Genomic DNA, 18,793 nt, shown 5'->3' on the forward strand with positions numbered 1-18,793 from the left:
ATAACCAAAGTCATTACAGTTCAACCAATTGGACTTTTCATATGTCATGGAAAAATTTGATGGCAATCCGTCTTATACTTGTTGAGATATTTCAATATGGACCAAAGTAGTGGGTCCATCGACCAACTACCGTTGCCATAGAGCCAGGGCTGCAGCTTGTTTAAGAAAAGACAGAAAGTTCAGATCATCTAGTAAAATGTGTTGATTGATATTCTGAAGTTGTCTCTCAGTCTTGGCTGTCTAATGGATTTGATAAATTCGCTTGATGAGCGAGTTTAAAACCAGCAGTGACGGCGGCATGAAACATGGCTGCATGAGTCAACGTCTACCACAACGGGAACTTTTCGAACAGCGATGAAATATTGCTTCTAATCTAAAAAAGCAAGAGGATCTCTGCTGTGTTCTTGGGATCAGAACATATGGTGCACCATGTTGTGCCATCTACCAGTAACAGAAGTCAGAGTTCTGCAGACTGGATTTGACAAATCATTCCAATTTAGCTGCAGTCTGAACTTCTGTCCAACTTCTATCCACAAAACACAAATGCATGCTTTCTCCCACTCACCTTGAGACGGAGGCGTATGGTGTTGCAGTCCCTCAGTGGATTCAGTTTCAGCGTCTCTCCCAGGTTGTTGCAGCTCGAACTCTGCTGTTGAAGCTCACAGCACACACACACTCCATCGCTGTCAAACTTGAGCTGGGGGGGAGGAGGGGGAAACACACATCCACACTCATGCATGCACGCCACGTACACAAAACACACACGCACATCACGCACACACACACAGACACAAAGACACACGCACAGATCAGACCTGAGCTTGGTGCACTGATGTATTGTCCTAAATAGAAACATTTATTGCTGACATTAACTATATTCTTAAGAGACACAGTGAGGAGTTACATTCAAAGAGATGTACAAGGCTGATGGTAAGCATACAACAAAAGAAGGGAGGCTGTGAGACATGAAGAGCTTCCAAGGGAGAGATCGAGGTAGAGTATACTTCTGCTATGTGTCCCAGATTGAGAGAAAGCAGGACATGAACCCAACAAGTATGGGTTAATTACATTGGGGAGAGGATATGAAGAACGCCAACGTTTCAGTCACGACTGGGGGAGGCTCTCTGGGGAGCCGCATAAAGCAAGTTGGTCTACTCCGCTGGTCCCACGTGCGTGGGGAGAAAAGCTGCTTCTAATGTGGAAGTGTTCGGGTTAGTGGGTTGGGTACTGGATGGATCACGAGGGACTTCTTCAGTCGTGAAAAAGATAGAAACCTTTGGCAATATAAATTCAGCTTAAAAAATCAGCTTAGCATCTCATTATAAAAATGTGAAGACTGAGTGTTCTGTGTCCAACTACCTCTGATCACCAGCTGCAAGGAGGAAACGCTTAATACACTTATTTTTTGAAGTGCGCTGGCTCCTATATTTCAGCGTGTTAATACTGCTGCTGAAAATGCCAGTGTAGAGAGCATGTAACTATCACTTCAAGCCCCAGTTAAGGCAATGAGTTCCACATAATGCACACAACTGCATTCAACTCTACTTATAAAAACACTTGTGTAATGTTCTCTTCAGTCGGGAGGAGCTCTATTACTTCTGAGACAACAACCCTCGTGTCAGCAGCAGTTATATTGATTTTGGACACATTTTATGCTCATTTTCAGGTTCTTTTATTTTGGGTCACTACTACAACATGTTTACATGCTTTAATGCATAAAAACACATCAGTTTTCTCATACTGTCAAGTACTGCAGCACCTCTGTCAGAAACGCTCTGTTTTAACTCCCGTCTCTTTAAGGCTCCCCGCCCGTTACCCAGTCGGCTCTGATTGGTCAGCTCACACATGCCAGAGCCAGCACCGCTCACCGTGTCTCCTATCAGCTCTGTCGTGTTTTTAGCCTCTGGTTAGCTTCACGTCTACTGTTTATACAGACATAAGTTATGCAAATGTGTGACATGGTGATGTCACAATGTCACAGATCTAAAGGTGAGACCACTAACGAGGCGTTTCTGGAGCAGGGTTTTCTGTGGGAGAGAGGAGCTCCCATTGGCCCAGAATTTGGGCTTTCTGACTTTAAAGATCTTTTACATGCACAAGAACCTAAAACACACTGAAGGGAAGAAAAAAAACAAAAAATTACAACAGGTCTTCTTCAAAATTAATGGCAGAAAGTCAGTGTCTGAAATTATGGTTATAATGTTTGAAATTAAGGGGCATTTACAAGGAGTAAGGCAGTATAACAACTAGACATTTTGGTTGCATTTTGTAACTGAGGGGACTTGGGGGGGGGGGGGGGGGGGGATATTAGAACTAACGTATAAGGACACTGTGACAGGATGCCATTCATCATGAACTAAACCTCGAAAAACAATCACTACCCAAAAGTTGCCCTGCGGTACAATGTGAAGTTAAGAAAGGTTAAACTTTATGTACCTCTAAATGGCTCTGACATTCGTGCTAGCTATTATAACCTTGTGAAATCAAAGTGCATGGTTGTTTATTCTACTCCACTCAACTATGAAAGAGTTCTTCACAGTAAGTGTCTTTTTATGTGAGAAAAGAAAGGTGAAAGTGTTTACAGTTGTTCCAATTCACATCACATAGCAGGGCGAGGTTAAATATCTCATAAATATCGGGGATGAAGGTGTTTGATGCACTTTCTTCAAAGCTGCTCGTGGTGTTGTACTTGATTTATACGAGCAAAGTGACAGAGAGAGTAAAGAATTAAGAAAGAGCTAGATTAAGAGGTTCAAACCCTGCTGACTCTCTTACCTCAGCACAACCGGCCGTTCGTTCTGTGAAGTCACTGTGAATGTCAAATTGTTCCAGAAAGTTCCAGAAGTGTTTGAACACAGCCCGCAGTCAGACATCGAACAAGCACTTTCGCCCATCAAACAAGCACTTCTCCTGAAATAAACTGGCCCCTTTAATGAGTCTGTATGTGTGAAAGCTGCATCAGTCGAAGTCTCGGTCTCTGCTGCTTTGATGATGGATGATTTTGACCACACTTCTATTTTATTTTTTTTTAAACCGTCACTTTTGAGGCTCCAAACATTACGGAGCGGAGCTGGAGCACTCTTTCAAAGTTGTTTATCTGTGTTTTAGCGATCTTTGATTCTGGCAGAGATGGATGTGATAATCATGAGCCATTAGTCACTAACAGACAAACAGTTCAGTTTGCTTTTTGATGTTGACTCAGTTCTACAGGCTGCTCGGAACAGAAGTGCTGCCTGACATGTGCCGGCCCTCGTGAATTTGGACTGTGGACTTGCATGCAGACAATAATGAGCACATGCCTATTACTCACTGACTTCAAAGTTACTGGCTTCACGGTTAAATCAAACTGCAGCAACAACTCAACACACGTCTCAAGCGATCCGACTCATTAACCACAAACACTTCAGACCTTTGGCTGTTATTTCGTCTTTGTTCACAGTCTCATGACTCGTTTCATGTGTTACTGATGATCTGTTACTGATATGATATATATCATGTTAGGCTGCTCAGACATGCCATCAAAAAATTTATAAAAAACTATTACCAAAATAGTTTTTTGGACTGTTTGATCGCATATTTTTAACACAAAGGAAATATTTATGCATTATTCATCATATATAAAGGATTGGTTTGTAAAAACAACCATTTAGATTTATTTTCCCAATTATTTTCCTTTGTGCTCTCGAGGGAATATCAGTCGAACTGGTTTTGGGGTAAGTGTGGCATTTGTGTTTCAGTGTTGTTTATGTGGTTTGAAGGAGTCTGTTTTAGAGTAGAAACAATCATCCTTGAAGCTTCATTAACTACCTTGTGGCTGTGTTCAGACTACCAAGCCCAAGTCAATTTCTTGGCAATTCTTGATCTGATGGTTTTTGGAAAATCAGACAGCAAAATACCACATGAAATGGGATTTTTGGGATCTACTGGAATGGGCTCTACTGATGTGTCTCAGTCCGGTCACTCCGACCGCTCTTGTCAGATTTCAAAGCATCTTTTGTGTCACACAACATCAAATCCAGAGAGACGGACACAAGTCTGTGTCTGCTCTGAGACTTGACAGAGTGAATGTTTGGAGAGCGAGGAGACTGCAAACTTACATCACCAGCATACCGAGTTACTGATACCATCATTACCACAGCAACGCATGCCGATATGTGCATGATGTTAAGACCCAAAGATCTCTTCTGATCACTTGCAAATAATAGTGGGGGCTGATTTGAGATACATCAGATGTGTCTCACTTCGATACCAGATACATGTATACTATAACTGCAATATGGGAGTGGCAGTTGATGGGATGCCTTGGTTGCGTACAGCAAAACAAAAAGAAGCTAATCTTAAATGGGTTTTGTTGTCATCATGAGGTAGGCAGTGGCTAGCTTCAATGTTTCATTAACTTAAAGTAAATCTGCACCATGGAAAGTTAATCAAATGAGAGTCTGTGTGGTGTTGAGTTATTCCTGGGAAGAAGGGTGTGATTTCTGATATGAGGCATATTGCATCGATCAGGTTCAGACATTCAATTCAAGAAAACCTATGTACTTATGGCCAATCGACTGCCAGAGAGATGTAGGAAAAATTCCGACTATCAACAAAATGACTGAATGACTTAAGATTGGCATCATATCGTCGTTGCTGGACATTTCGTCAGAGGTAGAGAGTGCATGTGTTGGTCTCACCAGCTGACAGTCTTCCAGGGAGTTGACTAGCTGAGCGTTCTGACAGGAGAGGATGGAGCCCGCCAGGTTGAGCATCACACACACTGCAGACAGGAGCATGAAGAATGTGATCTGTGGCAGAGAAGGAGGAAAAAAAAGGGCAAGATCATGAGAAAATGTAGCCGTCTCAACTCTTACATCTTTGAAAGCAGCCGTAACACCAGAGGCAGGGCGTACTTTCCTAATGACTCGTCACTCAAAGTGATTTCAACAGATCACCAAAGAGGAAATTAGCGCTGATGTCAAGAGGAATCAATAACCCGTTTTCTCCTCCAGAGTGTGAAGGAGAGAGAAATCATAATTACACAGAAGCTTTTCACCCGATGACACAAGTAACTACATACTGATGGAGGGGAAATTCCCCACCAGCTATGAACGTTTCCTATCTTCCTCGACGCCTGAACAGCAGCTAATGTCTCGCAGTCAGTTTGAAACACATGAACACACCCTCGTCTCAACAGAGCTAACATTTCTCCTAAAGCTGAGAGAGCTGGCAGGTTAGGCCTAATACACTTTTACTCAAAATATTCCCTTTGCCCTCTTCTCCTCGGGGAAAGGGCGTTTTTTTTTATTTTCTAGCTGCCAGCCACGTGGATATCAATCACGTTAGCAGAAAAATGGCTACCATTTCTGGCAAGTTCAATTACAGGTCAAGCGTAACAGAGAGAGTTTTGAAAGAATTTAAAACAGACAACCAGCCAGCAGAGTTTTCTGAGCTCAGTCCTGGTTTTGTTAAAACATGACGAGTTTCACAAGGTCAATAATTGCTCAATTAAATTAAGAACAACAATAAAAGCCTATTTTCAAAGTTTGCATTCATAAAGTGTTCAAAAAAAACAAAAAAAAACCCGGGGGAGAGTCGGTAGAGGACGTAAAGGGCACTAGCAGGCGGAGTTTGACGGATATAAAGGTTGTTGAGAACACAAATACACAGATGGAGAGGAGGGGAGAAGGAAAAGGGGGTGGAGAAGGAAGTGGAGGTGGCATGTAATAAACAGATGGAGCGATAAGTTTAAGTGCTTTTCACCATGGCAGAAAATTGAAAGATTGAGAGGCTGATGGGCGAGCCTGAGGAGCACCTGCTCTGATGGCAGCGAGGAAAATCAGAAGAAAATCAGTCAAAATGCAGACAACAAACGAAGGGAAGGAAGAAGGGAACGAGACTAGTCATTAATAGACAGTGACAGAGGAGGAGAGGAGATAGACAGCGAGACAGACAGAACAAGACTCCGTAGTCCCATGGTGCATTGGGGGTGAGGACGTGTAGATCTGATTAATTAGCATTTCATTTGAATGTGATATGAGCTGTCTGGTTCTCCGGTTGATCCGCTGCATGAGAATGTAATCAAGCCTTCCAGGAAGAGAACTCTTCATGTAGTGGCCACAGAAGAAACCGCAGTCATCGTGACAGACTTTTTGGTACACAAAACATCGTATAAATAAATCTGAATTGGGATATATGGTGACAAGGGTTTCGACTATTTAAGACCTTCATTGCCCCTATACATGACAGCACATAACATAAGATATGCACGGTGGAAACATCATGAAGTTACTATTTTTGCAAAAATGTATAAGGGACAAGGGCAAGTTCAAGAACACTCACTGTGCTGCTCATTAAGAGAAGGACCTGTGTACTGAAGTACCTCGAGCACAGATATTCAAAAGCCTGAAGATGTTTCCTGCCTCATGTACCCATTGACCGATGATAGATGACGTCCAGAAACGTCGTCCGGATTTTTACAAAACATTCATCTGTTTTCTCAAACTGCATCACAAAATGAGACTGCAACACATATTTGAACAATGACAAAATGTTATTCACCCAAACGACACTTAATCAAGCTAATAAGTTAACATTTAAACCAAACAGCGAGGACCAGTGAGAACACTTGAGATGGACATGAATGTGTTGTGCAAAGTTAACTGTGACTGACAGGACAAGATTCAACATTGTCAGAGGATACAAATGCTGTATGACATTGTCTTAGTGAAATAAGGCAATATTTCAAACCTTAAAGCCACTTAAGTAAGTCTAATTTCAGTTATGAAAGAAGAAAATTGATATTGAAAATTGAAAAACATTTAGCTGCATATACACAGTATATTATCAACATTATTGAATCACTTGTGTCTCTTGTCAGTTGCCACGATAAAATGTTGGCAGTTAATGTTTCTGCAAACGGTACCATCGATACGTTCACGTCAGTACACAACTACTTGTTCTCATCTACATGCCGTATTGACATTTCCACAAAACGTATCGTATTACTTTCATATTACATGATTATGACCTGATTTGGCGGATGGTTGTGGAGTTAATGGCAAGAATGCTGCTCCCTGGTGATTGCGGTTCATGACATTTCTCTTTAAAGACAGATGTTCAGACAAGTTTCTACGGCCAACTTGAGTTTGTTTCCTTTCATGCAGGAAGATACAATCAAATCTGAGTGCACTTGATATGTAACCCCTTGATACAGCTATGAGGGAGACAGAACTTTGTAATAACATTGATTGATTACACCGTGTGTCAGCATTACTTAACATTTTTTCAGAGTGCTGCTCTGCTGAAGTGTACAAGCCGAAAAGCATCTTCATTAGTTCTTCAGGAGCGCTTAAGTCAAATGATGCCATGGCAATAACCATCACTGTGAGGATATTGTAATGCACAAACCAATGACAGTAAAAGCTTCCAGACCGTAAGTTGTATTCTAATGAAACCTCCCTGCCAGCTGAGCCAGTCGGACGCAATGCTGCATCTCAAACAATAACCAGCTGCAGAAAACAATCTCTCTTCATCACGGCTCCAGCGAGTGCTCTGCCATGATATCGCACACGTGCTTCAAAGGGATATTTAATTTTTTTTTGTGTGTGCAAATTTGCACAAGTCTCGCATAAATCTGTGTCCGATCCTCCAATTACCCTAAACTACAGCTGCAATAAAAAAGTGCACAGCCATGAAACAACAGAGATGATGCCCCCACTAGCCTGCTGACTCAGAGAGACACTCTGACTAAATTGTGTTTTTATAGACCAATGGTGAAACGGGTGCACAATAAATTCTCTTGATACCCAAACAATCCTCTTCAGGCCCGCTTTAAGCCGAATGTCCCCTACGCCTTCTCTCTGCTGAGCTGATTGCCACGGCTGGCCCCGCACCAATGCCTTCTCATTACCATGTAGGATCACATAGCACCATTTAGCAGCTAGTCATTAATTACTGCTGCGCTGCCCTCTGCATGTCAAAGAGGAAATCACACACACACACACACACACACACACACACACACACACACACACACACACACACACACACGAGAGGCCAGGCACGTGATGCCACTCTGTCGCTTTAACAGCCGAGGCAGATTTACGCCGCATGTCATCATCACATCGTTTAGCGCTCACTGTGGAGGACAATACAATCAGCATTCATCTCCATGACAAACACTCATAGATTACAATAGCAGACCCAAGGTTCAGGTGGATCACTGTAATTCTCCATAACTGCCACTGAGGTGGAAATCATTTGGCTTTAGCTTTGCCTCTTCCTATTATTCATCCAGCCTCAGTGCCTCTTCAGATGGCAGAGAAAATGGATGATTTTTGGATGAACCATATACAGTATATAGTACAAAACCAGTCTGGTAAGAATTTTGTTCTTGTGTGCCCTGGAGAGGTGGGCTGCAATGTGCAGGGGTGTAATATTAAAGGTACCCTGGAGAAAAAAAGAAAATGCGCTACAGGAGGACAATGGCGTATAGCAAGAGCCAGAGATAGACACGTTCTTTCCTGCTGGACTGTGAGCAGTTCTTCAGTCAACACGCAAGTAAGTGAGTGACTCTGAGACTGGTTGCTGCAGACCACATGTTTTAATTCCACTGCAAAGGAAGCTAGCTGATTAAGCCTGAACGTCACCATAGTGGGTGAGACGTCGCTCGCACTCTTCCCCTGTATGAACATCAGAGGAGACCGCGGCCCTGAGGAGCTCCAGTCGACATCCTTCTGTTTTGGTGAGGCTGTGGACCCTGCTGTTCATCCCTGCTGCACCGCTTCAGACCGAGAAACACGAGAGGGATTTTCCTCACGGTAGAAGTTGTCTCCAATGCCCATATGGTAGGTAGTGTCATTGCTTGGTATTTGAGGTATTAAGGTCATTCAAATATTTGTGTTTACTCTTCATTAAGGTTAAATAACCAGGAGTATTCCAGTCAGCCTCATTAACTATTCAAGCGAGTGACCCCTAAATTCCACCAGATCCGTGTTCGGTCCTTCTCTGGTCCACCACGGAAGCGCAGCTGATCGAGTTTCACTCTAGTCTGTGTGCACTTCCACTGGGTCCGTTGCATTGCGTATCAACTCTGGTGCAGATACGCACCGCTTCTATTTTGGATGATGGTGGATGAATTACGCCGAAGTTTAGAGAGCAGACAGGAGGTCAAACACCGAAACAACACCATAACATCTCTGTATCAGCACAAAAACCTTTAAAAAGAGACAAATCCAAGCAGTTGGGAACAATAATCTTTTGATTATTGAGCTATACTGATATTGAGCATGAGAGTTGGATTTTGTTCATTTTGGAAATAGCCAGGCTGAATGTTCCCTCCTGTTTCAAGTCTTTGAGCTCGGGTAAGCTAACCAGCTACTAGATGTAGTCTTACAGAGGTAGAGGTAAGAGTTGTATCAGTCTTCTCATGTAAAACGCTGTAATCTGTCAAACTGTTCTTTTTGGTTTCAGTGAATTTGAACAATCTATGTAAAACAATGTCGATTCAACAATTCACACAAACTCTGAACGTCGACGTTCACAGCTCACTTTCAATACATTTGTCTAAACAGAAAGTCTCAAGCAAAACAGATGCTTGCACGCCTGTAATTCCAACACATCTTTCTTTTGTTAAGCTCTCTCCATCTGTCTGTGCTGCCACCAAGAACAAAAACAAACCAACCTCATTCATCACCTTTTGTTTATTCAGAGAATCGGAGATAAGATAAGCATCTTAGTGGGGAGACTGGACAGATGCAGCTGCCGACAGCAACAGACTTTAGTTGTTCCAGTATAAGCCAACTAATAACATATAAAAATATATTAAATAGAATTAAGAACAGAAGTCTGGCTAATTTTTTATCAGTTGACAGTTTCTGCAGTGTTTTTAAGCAGACATGTATGAATAAATATGAGTATTTGGTCTGAAGCCTGCACATATGCAAAAAACTGTCATGTGGTCGGCTAGAACAAGACATTAAACACATGTCATGTGCTGCAGGCGTCATATGTGGTGCAAATCGGACAATATGCAAATTGCTATTTTGTCCACTAGTCTGATGGCGATAATATATTTGCGGATGACAGTTCAAGTGTACGTGCAGAAACAGGCTAAAAGAAACATCCATGCGCTCAGCTGCGGCCTTGTCCATTAATTCAGTGCTAACAGTAAACTTTATGATGCTGCCTGCATTACAAACTCGAGCACTCAGTAAAATACAGATGGATAAAAATAACCTTGTGCATAAACAACCTTCACGTATGTATTAGTTCCCCTGATTATCTGCCTCTGCCTCACGGAGTAAAGCAGGCGATGAAATTCCAACAAGATAACAGGCTTATCAAAGATGCATCAAACGCGGAACCCACAGCATGTCACGCAGCGTAGCCGGCACATAAACATTGCTACTTCTAAAGTGGATGTGGTGCATTTTGAGCACGCGTGACAACCAGGGAATCTGTTGGCTATGCGGACCAAAAACAGTGTATTCCTAATGATGACGTTTTTTTTGTTATGCTGTACAGATCATGCGGCTCCTTGAGACGAATTTGGGGTTATATTGTTTTGTTGATGAAGTTTCTGCTCATTAATCGTTTCTATCGTCTTTAATGTTGAGCGATGAAGCTCATTTTTCATCATGTGGACAATTAAGTTCCCAGTTAACTTAAAAGAAACAAGGTGTTCAAGAGCAGAACATTTACATCATTAGCATATCTATGGAAAACTGGCAACTATTTAAATGATCTTGAAGCAAAATCACCAAATATTCTCTACATTTAAAGACGTCTCTTTGGTCTTTGTCCCTCTAGAGTCAAGGTAACATTGATACATGTTTAAAAACTTCTTTGCACTAATTTTTACTATATACTGCATACTGTATTTACCCCATGTGCATCCTTTTGTGCGATTTGGCGCCCGCCCAGTTTCTCAGTGCAACACCACTGTCGTAAATTCAAATCCCAGGTCTGTAACAGTTTGTCAGACATAATGTAGGTGCTAACTACAAACAAAACTCATTATGTCGTGACAATGTTACATGAAAACTTGTACGTTGAAGTAAACATCTATGTAACATTGTGATCCTACCCTCTCACTGAAGTTACACAGTGCTTAAACAAGTGATAGAGACACCATTCACACTATTACAAGACACTGTACCATCAACATGATTCTGAAGCTGCTATTTCAGGTGAAAAAGTTGCATTATATTGTTTTAACAAAGTATACATTTTTTATCAATATAAAAGGGCATGAAACAGGCATGTTTACATTTGCTAATAATGACTTTTACTCACTCAAAATATAACTATGGAAGAGTTCATGGTAAAAATGTAAGAAATAAAACAATATTTAAGTCTATTTACAAAAGATTTGATCCCAAACAAAAATATTCTGATTGTGATTCTTTGTAAAAGCCCTACGTCTGCATTTCAATGGGGTTTCAGCTTGTCTCTACATAAATAGTTATGTCACAATGAGTGAAACAAGCTCAGTGTATTCACCTAAAAAAGACTCCAGAGAATCAAGACAATCATTGTTAGTTGAACTCATTTAAAACTGAACTCTTACACAATCAAAATCAAGACGCTTTTTTGTTGCTTCTGTTCCAAACCATGTACCGGGCAGGTGCAGGTCACTATACTGCTGAGGAAAAGTCCAGTTCAGCAGCAGTGTTTAATGCTAATGTGGTCTGACAATGAGATATGGACTCACAATGAGAGACTACCTAAGAAGTAAAAAGTGAGTGCTCTGTGGGATACATTCAAAGAAGCCTATTTGAGTAGAAATCAAGACATTCAGCTGGGGTTTAACCCATTGGGCAGTTGTTTTTTTAATCAGAGGGGAGTTACACAAAAGCAGAATTTGAGGCACTGTTAGTTTCTTTTGTCTGCAGCACAAATTAGTATTTAGTCTGCAGCACCACTGCGACACACAAGGCTGTTTATTTTCAATTATCCCGGAGCCACGAGAGTCGGAAGCAATGTTTTGATTTTGCTCGCGCTCAGCAGATCACAAACCTCCCGATTCTGTTTCAACCTCCGTTGTGCATCAATCCTCTGGCCTCTGCAGGGCTCAGACACATCGGTGAACAAAAGACACTTTCAGGGCAATGAGAATAACATTACTGAATATTGATCAAGAAGAAACAGAAGTCTGTTAAATTGTTCTGCTACCTAACAGAATATAAAAATGTAATAAATGGTACACAAGGTGGGGATTAAGCCCCAATCAGTAAAGATAACAATGTTGTCCCTCCTGCTGACATCACAAACACTCAAGAGAAAGTGAATCCAGCGCCTCAACAGCTGCTTCTCATTGGCTCTCTCCGCTAACTGAGGTAGTTTCAAACTCTCTGCTCCCTCATCGGGCCCTGGTGTATATTTATGCATGAATGTGTGTGTGTGTGTGTGTGTGTGTGTGTCTTCAGACCACATCACCAGGATTAGTTGTGATCGAGGTTGAGTGACCCTGAGTTCAGTGGCGGTCCAAATAAACAGTGGAGGTGTTGATACTACCTCTCGGCAGCAGAACCCAGGGGACGTCACACTAAACCAGACGTAACGACTTCCACAGACCCCTAATCCTGCCGGGGAATAGCTTCATCACAGGAGCACACATCCCTTTTAACCTGCATACAGAAACCCCAAACACCCCAACTCTCCAGATTTCCCTTATTCTTAACCCTTTCTCCCGTTGTGCTCCTGATTGGCCATTTCTCCTATTGATAATGGAAGAAAGTATGTTATTGCAGAGATCACCCAAAAAACACATATTTCTCATCCAACCTTTACCTTTATTTATCCATCTGGACTGTTTTGCTGTGAGTTGCCATCTTTCCGAGGCTGTGGAGATGAGGAGCGCTTGTTCAGCGCAGTAGCAGTTGTAACTTTAGCTGGCTGAGTTAGCTTAGTTAACTAGCCTCTCATCCATGAATAGATGCCCTTTCCCTTCTGTGCAGTGACAACGGTTGGTGGGTGTAGTTCCGTAAAAAAGAAAATAGTTCCCACGTGAAACGTCACACAACAAGGTCTGTGGATAACCTTGAGTAGCTGGATCGTGATTCCTAAGAAGAGACACGAAAACAATCCATACGGAGAAATAGCACCACAGGTCAGAGGAACTGTCCTTCTGAGTGAACTGTCCCTTTAAAATTAGCCGTAAGAATTTTGCTGCTGGCTAAATGTAATTGTCGGTCAAAGGAAAACACCAGGTGTTATTTTCTGTTTTTTTTTTAGTTGACTGTAAGTGTAGAAAAAACACCTCGCCTCTTGACTTTGATGTGTAGTCATGTTGACAGCATGTCAGCCTGCATCTCCACAGGATGTGATGGATTAGTTCCTGTGGTTAGACACATCATGTGAAAGTTGCAGTCTAACACTTCTTCCTGGCAGATGAGATGTGAGACCTACATCGAGCGTGTTGAACTACGAGGTACATGTCGGACTACTTTTATTGAATTCAACCTTTCGCCCTTTCATCCCTCGACCTCGAGACATCCGTGAGGAGAGGACAGATAATAGCTAACCAGAAAAGGGAGTATGTATAAAGGAAGTAGAGGTGCTCCGACTGAGGAGGTGGAGGAGTTCATCTCTGTGCCAGTGCTCACACTTATTGATTAAAACAGACCATGAAAGACAGTATCACCCTGAGGGTCAGTGGCTGATTAACCTCCACTTCGCAACGTTTTAATCAACCACTGACTTCCGAAGAGCTAAAACAAGGAGCTCTGACTTCCCTGCTGCACCTCCACCACCACCACCACCACCTCCCCGGGCTCTTGGCTGTGGGGGCTGCTGTAATGAGACAGGCTATAATGAACCTGGTCCCAGCAGGCTCTCATGCCACACAAAAGGACTGCAGGAACTTTGTAAAAGATGCTTTGTGCTGATGGCAGCTCATTGAAAATCAAGGATGACGTTTCTGTAAGTGAGCGATAACGATGTAAAAACACTGTCAACTCTTGTTACATGACACTCAGGACAAGACAGGCTGTGGAAGGCCGTGATTTGTCCCATACAGGACCACATAACCACATTGCACTATGGCTCTATGTCAGTGAAGGCTGGTCTAGTTGGTCCACCACTTTGCTCCAAATTGAAATATCCCCCAAGCATGAATTGCCATAAAATGTTGTACAAACATTCATGGTTCCCAGATGATTAAGTATACTAACGTTTCCTCTAACGCCACCAGCAGGTTGACTTGGTTATGTCTGATGGATTGCCATGACAGTTAGTATAGAGATTCACGTCCCCCTCGGGATGAATTGTAATAACTCAAGTGATCTCTCAACTTCCATCCTTCATCCTCCCTCACACACCCACTCAGGACTGCTTCACTTGATTGTGCAATATAATAATACACATGTGCAATATATTTTATAATTTATATAGTATTTCCTGTTTACACATTTTATTTATTTAATTTTATGTAAATACTTGCGGCTGCTTTTATCCTGTACTATGCCGAGCCAACTGCAACGAAATGTTGTCCAATCATGTCATCCCAACCTGTAAGACTTCCCATACCGATCAGCCTTAGCTGTATTGATTGGCTAATGTTAGCATGCTAACGCAATAAACAAAGATGATGAACAATAAGATATTTGTTAGCCAGCTGCTCACTGTCTGTGGCGATTCTTGTGCTTCTCTACATCTTTCAGCATTTCAACACTGAAAATAACATTTCCAGTGGAGCTAAATATCTATTAAAGAGTCAAAGACCCCCTGGGACATGCCGTATATTGCACGCCGTTTTGCACATTTCAAATAAAGTCGAAACAGTCAATTTTGTAATCTGCGGGTAAACAGCACTGAACTGAGATACAGGCTTCTTCTGAAGTCTTCAGTAATGTTTGTTCTGTTATCTTTTGAGTCCTCCCCCACCAATAAAAAACATCAGCATTCGTAAAAGAGAAATTATAGAAACTGAGCTATTGACATCCAACAACTCTTGCTTGTTATTTTAAGCAGAAAAAGATCACAATGACTGGCGAAGAGCAACGTGACCCGAGCTGTGACTATTTGCTGAAACACCTCTGATACTGCTGCTGCTGCCTGCATTATGCTGCTCTCACTCCTCCGAGCCATCAGATAACGGGGTCTATCCAATTCATATTCTAATTAATATGGAGCCACACTTCCTGCTTCTCGGGGCCTTAGGGGAGGACATCATTCATCAGGCATTATCTCGAGTCGAAAGGTTTCCTGTTCACCCAGCCAGTGGTGCTCTTTCACACTCTGCTTGGCTTTCTCTCACACTCATCCCTTTGTCCGACCCCTTACCTGTCACTTCCTGTCATTTTACATATAATAAGAGCAGGTGGAGGATAGAAATACAGAATCAAAGATGGTTACCGTAGGTGTGCGCTTTTATATGCCGAGAGATATAAATGCAGGGGCGAGGAATCAAGAGGGAAAAGGGAGACAACAGGATTGAAAACGCTTCCCAAATTGCCTCAAGAGGGACATCATTTAGTCTGTGTGGGGGAGCAGCCGAGTAGATCATCATTTTTTTCTTCCTGGTGAGAAGAAAACCGCATCTTATATTGTTTCTTTTTTATTCATATTCAATTCAATTTGTGAATAAATCTCAACCACCTGACTTTGAAGGACAATAAAATAAACACAAAAGAAAAGTAAAGCAGAGGTGTACACTCGATGTAGTGGAGGTTCAGGCAGCGATGAGAATTGTAGTAATAAAAAACTGTGTCTCATCATTACTCCCCCAAATAGCCTCCTTATTCAGAAAGGTCGAATCAAATCCTGTCAAATGAGTCTATCTGTGGTGATTACATCATAATTGGATTTGTAAATTGTTTAAAATCATTGGGCCTACCATAAAAAGCCATCTGTTGTATAGTTCAAGTTATAACCCCAAGAGATAAACCAGATTTCTTTTATGATTTGCAAATTATCGTTATTGTTAAAGTTATTCTTCTTCTTGCATCACTGAAAGAATAACATTCAAGCTGAGAGGGTTTGAAGTTGCACGCAAGTTTAAAGTGAAGCTAAACCCACTTTTGTACAAGGACGTGTGATGCTAAAACAGAAATAGCCACATAGATGCTAAGATGTGGTCTAACAACACAATTAATGTACTGAACAGAGTGGCAAGGTATAAATAGGAATGTGAAATTAGATTTGTCGCATAACAACGGTGCTAAAAATGTGTGCGAGTATTGCACGTTCTTAGCATGTAAGACAAAATGATCAAAACTTCAGACGAAGAAGTGCAAATTTAGGAAGACAGACAGAAATGTGGGTGGTGGCTCCAAAGTGAAAACATGCACGTTTATTAAAACTCAAGGTAATTACCACTGATATTCAACAACTTGCTCTTTGTTAACCCTTTATCCAGCAAGGAACTATAAATGGTCACTTCCACGGACATCCAAAATGGCGTTGCTATGCGGCATAAATGACTGGACTGGACTGAAGTGGACTTTGATACATGTTATATTTGTTATGTATGTTATATATTGTGTTATATATGTAAACATCATTATATTTCTTATTTATGTTGTATTATGTGTGTTATTAATGTTCCATAAAACATTTAAAAAATAAATGTTTCTTTAAGTCTATATGTGTTTTCTTTACACCTTTTAGAATATTTTATTTTTTTTCAATGAGTGCCCGATTTTGTCTGTAACTGAAAACTCTGCCAAAGTGAAACTTCCTGTCAGGACATGACATGATCTGTTTAACAAAGGTTATTACTGTAGATCTGAGGACAAAACAGGTTCAAACGTGACTTCTTGTATGAGAGAACATTCGCCAAGATAAAATGTGGTCAGTTAAGGTTTCTGCAAACCACGGATTAGGTTAAAATCTCTATCTTTAAAAGGCTATGCACCTTATTGACATTACTGCAAATATGTCATATGGTGATTTGTATAAACCTCAATATCCTCCACGACCCTTCCCTACCCCACACGAGTTGTGCTTCAGACTACAAGTGTGCGTGTCAAGTGCGACACCACAAGATAAGTTTGACAAAGGACCACAGTGTTTCAACATTTGTAAGTGTTACACAACTGGATATTTTTAAGGAAACAAGCTAAGTGAATTCACTGCTGTGTTTGAGGCAACAAAACCAGAGTTTTTACGAGAACTTGGGACATCTCCAGCGGTTTCTTTGGCAACCAAACCAGGTTTTTGCAGCCATAACAACATGTTTTCCATACCCAAACCAAGTGGGTTTGTTTTTGCCTAAAACCTAACTAGAACATAAAAAAAAAAAATAGAACTTTGAACCTAAAAAAACAGAAAGTTGTCCCATAAAGAAATTTCATAATTTTAACATATCTATGAATGAGCATAGGAGAAGACCGGAGGCTGACGAAATCAGGAAAAAGACTCCTGCACACTGTCCACTTCATGTGATTTAGTTTATTGACAACAACGTCGTACTTAGACCTTCATCAGGCTATTAGGTTGAGGTACGAAAACTACCTTGTTATGTTGAGGAAATGTTATGGTTTGGGCTGAAATTAGTATTTAGAGTGGCATTATCTAACAGTTTGTAGCAATTTACATATATAACCTGTGGACGAAAGTGGTTTAATGCTGCTGGACTGCGTTTTTCCTCGTGAAGGACTCGGGTCAGATTTTCCACGACAGTCGAAGAGGATGTGCCTCGTCTCAGTGCCCCTCTGCTTTGTAAACAGAGTGCAACAGTAGCTAATGTTAGTTTAGAAATTGAGTCCAGTAATCTAAACTAACGACCTACTTCCAGCACAACAGAGAGGTTCCACACAGCCCCTTTAATGAAGGTTTCGAGATCTAAAGAAGATTGGTTGAGGATTAGTGAACTTCACAAACCAACACAGTGTAGACAAACACAAAAAAACGAGTAACAATAAAATGGCAAACCAAGTTATGAACGCCTGCAGCGATCCAGCAACTTCTGAATAATCATATCAGGATATAACGGTGGTATTGTAACAACGCAGCGTAGTCTCAGTATCAGTAGCGGCACGTCGCCTGAGGACGAGCCTCTTATCTGACACAGTTCACACAACACAGTAAAACTACTGGGGAGTGATGTCAGCAAGCTTCCCTGTGAGCTGAGAATCACTGCTCCAAAGATCCTTCTTCTCTCTTTCAGCTTTTTAAGAGGGAGGCTGGTTATTAGCAAAGACGCCCTGACTCTTTTTCTCATTCGAACGCCTTCTTGGCAGACACACGGTGTGAGAGAGGAGAGGAGGTGATCTGAGGAGCAGTGGGAGACAAAGAGTGGCAGTGCTAATGTAAGCTGACCAGTGGTGACAGGCAAACTGCGACACACACACACACACACACACACACACACACACACACACACACACACACACACACACACACACACACACACCCTCTCTCGGTTTGCCTGCCGTACAAAGAAATAACACACACTCTTTATTCAGACTGGCAGCGAGGTGGCTTTCGAGAGGTCACTCATCAACAGGAGCACGAGGGATGACGCCTCCATGTTGGCTGACATCCACCCTACTGAAGCATCCCTGAACAACACACGTTCACAGGTCACTATACAATATTTCCTGCTGATGCTGCATTGTGATTGGATGAGAAACACTCTACACTGCTGTCATTGCAACAAAGAATTATTTGTCTGCAGGCAACTTCTAAAATTTCTGTTACTAGAAACACAGTCAGAGTCAGATCAACGCGAACACATTCAGAAAAACATTCACACTGAGCCAAAAATGAATTTTAATTTTTTAACAAAGGATGCTGAAAAGATGCAGGAGGATGTTTCCTAGCAACGGGAAAATATTTTTTTCTTGGCCATGGACCAAAGTAA

The 18,793-nt window shown here is 41.6% G+C and overlaps 1 protein-coding gene across 2 annotated transcripts in view; it reads right to left on the reverse strand.

Annotated features, from left to right (window-relative positions):
- fam189a1 (family with sequence similarity 189 member A1) overlaps window positions 1-18,793 on the reverse strand; it is a 110,559-nt gene that overhangs the window by 21,330 nt on the left and 70,436 nt on the right. Inside the window, exons 3-4 of one of the 2 annotated variants that reach the window (XM_030415019.1) lie at window positions 4,680-4,790; window positions 566-730 (exon numbers count right to left, since the gene is read on the reverse strand). In XM_030415019.1, the coding sequence (XP_030270879.1) occupies window positions 566-730; window positions 4,680-4,790 (276 nt within the window). The remainder of the gene's footprint in view (window positions 1-565; window positions 731-4,679; window positions 4,791-18,793) is intronic. The other variant, XM_030415020.1, reaches the window with a different exon arrangement.

This window comes from Sparus aurata, chromosome 4 (genome assembly GCF_900880675.1).
Source record: "Sparus aurata chromosome 4, fSpaAur1.1, whole genome shotgun sequence".
NCBI lineage: Eukaryota > Metazoa > Chordata > Actinopteri > Spariformes > Sparidae > Sparus > Sparus aurata.